This window comes from Daktulosphaira vitifoliae, unplaced genomic scaffold (assembly GCF_025091365.1).
Source record: "Daktulosphaira vitifoliae isolate Bord-2020 unplaced genomic scaffold, ASM2509136v1 Scaffold_1, whole genome shotgun sequence".
In the NCBI taxonomy this organism is placed as follows: domain Eukaryota; kingdom Metazoa; phylum Arthropoda; class Insecta; order Hemiptera; family Phylloxeridae; genus Daktulosphaira; species Daktulosphaira vitifoliae.
The window spans coordinates 49,160,363-49,168,189 of record NW_026099572.1 but is presented as its reverse complement, the minus strand read 5'-3'; the positions used below and the strand labels follow the sequence as shown (position 1 = coordinate 49,168,189).

The window sequence follows — 7,827 nt, the reverse complement described above, 5'->3', positions numbered from 1 at the left end:
AAAAAAAAAAAAAAAAAAAAAAAAAAAAAAAAAACACATCATAGTAAAACCAATACCTTCTCAGCTTCGCATCGAAGCTAAAAATTAATTATATTTCAGCACGATTAGTATTTGTAAATAATTCCATAAAAACATGCGTTAAGTATGTATTATTTAAATAATGAATCTTATTTCTACGAATAATTTTTTTGTATTCTATCCAGTCATGAATTAATTGTGAGAAATGATTTAGCTTCGATGCGAAGCGGAGAAGGTATTTATTTTACTATGATGTGTTTTTTTTTTTTTTTATGTCTGTTGCCACTTTTTCTCAGCTCTCACTGGACCGATTTCTTTCAAAAATACGTCAAAAGATCACAAATCGTATCTAGTTGAAGACATTACCCTTAAAAATTGAAAAAAATTCCCTCGTTCCCCGCAAATGGGGGAAATATCCAAAAAAATTACAAATTTAAAAATCGCTAATTTTCGAAATTTTTTCACTTTTTTTTCTTAAAACTTCAATAACTTTTTGAAAAATAAACAAATTAATATATTTTTTTTTTATACTAAAACCTTTGATATTTACTTTCATTTGATATAATTTTTTTGAAAATTTATCACTTAACCTGCTCATTGGGGGGAATTAAAAATAGCAACTTTTTTACAAAATATAACTTTTTCAACTTAATTTTTGTAAATCTTCCGGAAATACTGCGTCCTTTAAACATAAATCAAATTAAAGTTTTTTATGTACTATAAAATGAAAAAAAAATAATTTGTCCTGACACTTTTTCTTCTACATTTAAACGGCTGCCGTAGTTAAAAAACACTATTTTTGTGTTAAAATTTTCGATTTTAAATTTTCAACTTAAAAATGCTATAACTTTTTGAAAAATGTATATATCAGCACAAACTTTTTTTTCTAAATACATTATAAGTACATCTTTCATTTGACATACTTTTTATTAAAATTGGACAATTTCCCCTTATATAGGGGGCGTTCAAAACTTAAAATATTGTAAAAAACATAGATCTTTTTCAACTGAACTTTTGAAAATGTTCCGGAAATACTGCGTCCTTTAAACATATATCAAATCAAAGGTTATGTTATATACTATCAAATGAAAAAAAAAATTTGTCCCGACACCTTATCTTCTATGTGCAAATGGCTGTCGAAATTAAAAAAAAAAATGTAATATTTGCGATAAAAATTACATATTTTCGGGATGTTTTTTGTACTTAAAACTGCCACAACTTTTTCAAAAATGAACAAATAAAAATAATATTTTTTGGNTTACAGACGCTTATTAGCGATATAATATTATGATACCTTTGATGTCAGACATATGCTTACCTAAGCGTCTGCTAGTCGATGATAAAATTCTTAGAAAACATTGGGTTTCATCCTCTCCCTCCCCCCGCATTAGGTTAGTTTACATAAGGTTTCGTCCTCCCATTGCATTATGTTAGTTTACGTTGGGTTTCATCGTTCTCCCCCACCATTACATTAGGTTAGTTTACGTTAGATTTAATCCCCCCGTACACTTCCTCCACCGCAAGGAAGGTGAGTGGGTGAGGCGGGGGGGGGCCCAGCTCTCTCCAAATTACCCTACTTATGCTATTTTAACAAATTTTTTTTTTTAATTAAACACTATCTACAGATTTGCATCGAAGCGTTTTTTATGATAGTGATTTGAATCACTGTCAGATATCATCTATACTGGACTCAACTATGCCACGACCACACTGTGCCGCCACCCCACTGTGCTGGGTTGTTTTTTTAAAGTGCATCTTCTTTTTTTAATATGTATCCTTAGACTACCCAAGATGGCGAGTCGTGAATTCATGATTTAAAATTACTTTTACTACTTTTTATGATAAATTTAGTTTTTATAAAATGAAAAAATACATTTTCTAAAAAAAATATTCTTACCTAAATATATATAGAAGAATTTTTGAAGGATTATTTCTTGAGACATTATAGCAGTTATGTCTTCACATAAAAAATATTACAAACAAATTAGTAAAAAAAATTATATAGCAGTTATTACTTTACGGGTTTCATGCAAGCTGTTAAAGAAATTATATGCAGGGTAATTCGTAGTTATTGAACAAAATTCAAAATTATATAACAGATTTATTATTACGAAAATTAACTTGTGATATCTAAATATAGGGTAGTGACTTGACGCTGTGGATCAATTAGTTGCCACCTTAGCGCTGATATTCATCTGCACTGTTTTTTGTTAGTTTCTAGATGGGTGTTCACAAAATTTAAATTCATTGAACTGTCACTATACGATTTGCAATACTTCTTATTAGTATATATTAGGGTGCCACTTATTTTTAACATCTGTAATTTTTATGAGCGCCGGTCAAAATTTTATTAGAAATACCTTAAATATAAATCATGTTAAGTTTCAGCCCATTTGAACTACTTTAACACGTGCCGATTTGAGTTTAAAGTTTTGTGTAAATTCGTAAAATCCGTTATTTTGACATATAGTCGTTACAATTTTCATTTTACAAAAAATTTTATAGAACAATAAATGTAGTACAAAACACGTTTTAAAAAAATGATTTCTTAATATTTTTTTGTAAAGTGAACTCATTCTCGGAAAAATAACAAAATATGTGCGATTTAGCGTATTATAGAATACTCTTTAATCATATTATTCTAACAAAAATTACAATAGACTATAATAAATTAATTTCAATTTTATAAAAAAATTAATATTTTTTAAAAAAATTGATTCTTATTTCATTACTATAAAACATACTTCATGTCTGTAAAATAACATGGACTTATGTAAAATTAAAAAAATAAAAAATAAATAATATTAAATAAAAAAAATCAGAGGTTTTTTTTAAGAACATTTAGAGATGGATTCGGACATTTTTCACGATAATCTTGTATAGTCTAAAAATTAAAAATAAATAGCTTTATTTATTATCAAAACTATTAACTAATGTTATTTACCTGCAGAAGAAATTGTTTTTGCTCTTCATTTTTTGTAATTTTATGATCAAATTCCTCAATAAGTTTAATTCCTCTTTCTGCTCCATCGTTGACAACTTTAAGTTTTTTAATTTTTTCCTCGCCATATTTATAATTAGCTGAATTATTCCACGTGTTGGGATGAGTTTTTAAAAAATCACTATTTATATTGAATCTTTTAAACATCTTTAGAGATTTTTTACTAATAAGTTTAACTAAAATAGTTTTATCGTCATCATTAAAAATAAATGGAATGTCACCTTTTTTAAAATTAGTTTTTTGGGGGTCTCAATCTCTTCTTCTATTTCATCTTCTTCATCGAAGATGTCTTCACATAATTTTTTAGCCATTTTCAATTTTGTATCATCGTCTACTCTTTGATCGAATAATGCAAAAGATAAACATTCTTCATTCAAATAATATAAATGATTTAAAAATTTTCTAATAGTAGCTTCAGAAATATCTTTATTCATTTTAGAATATTCATGCAATTTTTTTAAAAATCTGATGTCATTTAAAAGAGCTATTTCACTGTTTGAGGCAGTAAACCAGTTCACAGCGTAACATTTTATAATAAAGCAATTAAGTTCTGCGAGAGAATTTTCCTCAAGTTTAGTTAACTTAAAATGATTTCTAAATAAGAAAATTTTTAGGCCGTATATACCTTTAGCCATCCAACGTGCTAAATGGTATACTCCTGGTTTTTAAAATTTTATTCCTTCTGGAAGAACAGCCCCCAAAAAAAACCCAGCACAGGGGGGTCGCGGCACGGTGGTGACGTGGCATAGATGGATCAAGTATAATGATATCTGACAGTGATTAAAATCACTATCATAAAAAACACTTCGATGCAAATCTTTAGATAGTGTTTAATTTTAAAAAATTGGTGGATTATTCCAAAAGCTACTTGATCTGCTGGTTCCTTAATATCTCGATTAAGATAAAGTATGTCGAATGAAAAAGGGTTTATTAAAAAATAGTATTTCCCATAAAAAAATTACATTGATCAATACACTTTTCAATAAGTTATAGCTTTATAAAGTTAAAAATGTAAAAAATAAAATTGAGAATTTTCACACAATAATAGCATTCGGTAGCCATTTTCACCGTGAAGATAAGATAAAGTCCGAAATTTTTTTTTTTCATAATAAAGCATCTTACAGTAGCTTTAATTTAAGATATATATAAAAGTGTCAGACCTTCCGGAACATTCAACGATAAGTCAAAAGATCACAAATCGTATCTAGTCGAAGACATTACCCTTCAAAATTGAAAAAATTTTCCTCGTTCCCCGTAAATGGGGGAAACCTCCAAAAAAATTACAAATTTAAAAATCGCTAATTTTCGAAAATTTTTCAATTTTTTTTTACTAAAAACTGCCGTAACTTTTTCAAAAATGAACGTATGAATATAATTTTTTTTTTATAGATGCTTGATGTCTTTACCTATCATTTGGTATATTTTTTTTGTAAATTTGACACTTAACCTGCCCACAGGGGGGGATTTAAAATGACAACTTTTTCACAAAAAATTAACTTTTTCAACTTAACTTTTGAAAATGTTCCGGAAGGTCTGACACTTTTATATATATCTTAAATTAAAGCTAATGTAATATACTTTAATTTGAAAAAAAAAAATTTGACCTCTGGACTTTATTTTGTCTTCATGGTGAAAATAGCTATCGAATGCTATTTTTGTGTGAAAATTCTCGATTTTATTATTTATATAATATTTAACTTTATATTGCTATAACTTATTGAAAAGTTTATGGATCCACACAATTTTTTTATGAGAAATAATATTTTTTAATAATCCCTTTTTCATTCGATATACTTTATCTGAATCAGGATATTAATAACGAACTAGCAGATCATGTTACTTTTGGAATAATCCACCAATTTTTTAAAATTAAACACTATCTAAAGATTTGCATCGAAGCGTTTTTTTTTTATAGTGATTTTAATCACAATCAGATATCATTATACTTGATCCACCTATGCCACATCACCACTGTTCCTCGACCCCCCTGTGCTGGGTTTTTATAATGGTATCCCACTGATTTTTAAATTTTTTAAATAGCGGAATTTCAGGTCCTGACATGACACTTACTTTACAAATCGTAAAAACTGTTGATAATATTATTTCGTATATATGATGACGACAACCGAAAAATAATATATCTCGTTCAATTTTTCTTTCTAATAAGGAACAAGCACCTATAAATTTCCCAGTGTTAGATTCTGTTGTATCAAAAACAAACGCTTGAATATTATTTATCAATCACCAGCTATCAATAACTTCATAAATAGCGGAGCATATTTCTAAACCAGTTCCAGCGGGTATTTCTGGTACTCCTAAAAGTTTGTCAACTGCATGGGATGTTGCAATTACTGCTAATCTATCGACTTTTTGTCCAATAATGTTACTTAATAATTTTGTGTCCCAATGTATTGTTACAACATCTTTCTCTATACTTAAATAATTTTTTCTTACCTTTTCATAGTAAGTTCTTCGATAATCATCTCTTGCTTTACGGATAGATGTACGATTAGTTATATAATCAGCTGAATCTAATGAAACTGCATCCAAAAAAGCTGTAAGTAAATGGACCGTATCTCTCTCACTTATTTTACACTTATCAAGTACTGCAGCTAATCGTGGTGTTAAAATTTCTTTACGAGCTCGTTTAGGTATTACAACTGTATCAACTTCAGAATTTGGAATTTTTTCTTCATTTTCAAACTCCATTACTGACTCAAAATCATCAATTATACCGTCTCTAATATTTTGAATGTTTTTTTCTTCATTTAATTTTACATGAATATCGCATTCATCAAAATCTGAATAATGTATAATTCCTGTGAAATATAGTATTGATTTTTAGTTTTACTGTTTTAAGTTAAAAAATTAAAAATTGTATGTTTTATTAATTTAATTGAGTTTACCAGTTGACGTAGACGGCGTATTTAAATACTTTTCACGCCTAGTGTTAATCTCTTCTTCACGAGTAAATTTTCGTTTTTCAATCCGACTTAGTTTTCTATCTACTCCCAACATTGAACCTGGACGTCCTTTTTCTCTTTGTTTATTTAAAAATAGCCTATCTTCTTCAATTTTAATCAATTCGAGTGCGTTTTGGTGGGCTATATCAAATAAATCATTGATTTTTTCTAAAAACATATTTTCTTTTTTTCTTAAATTTTCAGAAATTTTTTTGGCATTTTTTGTTAATGATCTCCATTCTTCATTACAACTTTTTCAACTTGTCTTTACATTTATGAGGTTCTTGAGTCGGTATTCGAGCTGTCTTCCAAAAAACTAAACATTCTTCTATAACTACAGCAGCACTTTCGTTTAAATTTAATTTTGTAAATCTCCTATTATACATTAAAACTTTTAAACAATCTCCTCTAGATGGTAATTTACTTCCCGTGATTTGATGTTCCATGTGGCTGATTATAAAATTTTTTTCACGAAGTGGCATTTTAATTAATTAAATAATAAAACCCCCGCAAAAAAAACTTAAAATAAAAATACTTTTACTGATTTACAAACAACTCTTAAACCTAACTAGACAACAATAAGTATGACATCAAGAGAAATAATGTTCAATAAATGGTAATGATTCTATTTACAATTACTTTATTGGATCAAAATAGTTCCATTTAGATAACGTTAGAGGTACACGGTAAATGTAAAATAAAAGAATCCGAATATTGCACATGTATGATTATTATCGTACTTGGACAATTCAACGATTCCCGAGATTACTATTTTATGAGTCAGTATATGTGATAAAAGTGACATTTATAAATTTTAACTTAAACTTAAAATGATGTTCATAATAATAACAAAAATTTTATTGTCGTTTATAAATAAGAAACCGTATTAAAAATATAACTATACAACACATTATAATAAAGGCTATAAAAAAAAAAAAAAAAACTATACAACACTAAAGTTATGTTTATTCTATAATACGCGAAATCGCACATATTTTGTTATTTTTCTGAGAATGAGTTCACTTTATAAAAAAATATTAAGAGATCATTTTTTTTAAACGTGTTTTGTACTACATTTATTGTTCTATAAAAATTTTTGTAAAATGAAAATTGTAACGATTATATGTCAAAATAACGGATTTTACGAATTTACACAAAACTTTAAACTCAAATCGGCACGTGTTAAAGTAGTTCAAATGGGCTGAAACTTAACATGATTTATATTTATGGTATTTCTAATAAAATTTTGACCGGCGCTCATAAGAATTACAAAAAAAAAATCATCATGTATGAATAAGTAGCACCCTAGTATACAGGATGATTTTTTTATCATAACCCACTCAATAACTTGCAGAATAATAATAATTTAAACATTTTTTTTTTTTTTATTATCTTTAGTTACACATTATTCTTGAATTTTTAACTATGTTATACTTTTTAAGTTCATTCCTTATGCCTTGGAGGGGGGTCAACTTTGTTTTTTTANGTAATACTTTTTAAGTTCATCCCTTATGCCTTGGAAGGGGGTCAACTTTGTTTTTTTAAATGGTAACACATATTTTTAATTTAATAAAATGTTTGAGTTTTTAATTTAATAGTAAATGGCATTTGAATTTTTAATATAACTTTATTAGCTTATTAGATATAAACATTTAAAGTTTCAAATTTTTGAATTAATAAACATGTATAATACACATGGGATTGTAAATACAGGTAGCTAATTGGATTTTTATGACATTGCTGTCCAAGTCACGGATTGTTTATTATCAATTATAATTATCAATAGATATACTTTCTGTATTGTCAGTTAGTGTATTTATAAACTCATAACAATGTGCCTTACTA

General features: G+C 27.2%; 2 protein-coding genes and 1 pseudogene across 9 annotated transcripts in view; 1 reads left to right on the top strand and 2 right to left on the bottom strand.

Moving 5' to 3' along the window:
• LOC126896731 (uncharacterized) overlaps positions 1-7,460 on the bottom strand; it is a 395,864-nt gene extending 388,404 nt beyond the window's left edge. For 2 of the 6 annotated variants that reach the window (XR_007701915.1, XR_007701914.1), the window contains exons 1-2: positions 5,926-7,460; positions 4,467-5,838 (exon numbers count right to left, since the gene is read on the bottom strand). Coding sequence is in view for 1 of the 6 variants with exons in the window: in XM_050669770.1 (XP_050525727.1) it covers positions 5,261-5,838; positions 5,926-6,160 (813 nt within the window). In the remaining 5 variants the exon portion in view is untranslated. Of the gene's footprint in view, positions 1-2,784; positions 5,839-5,925 lie in introns of those variants that run through there. The other 4 variants (XR_007701912.1, XR_007701913.1, XR_007701911.1 and 1 more) reach the window with 4 other exon arrangements.
• The window catches only part of LOC126893960 (uncharacterized), a 67,971-nt pseudogene that overhangs the window by 12,340 nt on the left and 47,804 nt on the right, over positions 1-7,827 (top strand).
• Positions 1-7,827, bottom strand: part of LOC126896736 (uncharacterized) — a 31,058-nt gene that overhangs the window by 1,787 nt on the left and 21,444 nt on the right. For all 3 annotated transcript variants that reach the window (XM_050669782.1, XM_050669781.1, XM_050669780.1), the window contains one exon: positions 1,916-1,975. In XM_050669782.1, the coding sequence (XP_050525739.1) occupies positions 1,916-1,975 (60 nt within the window). The remainder of the gene's footprint in view (positions 1-1,915; positions 1,976-7,827) is intronic.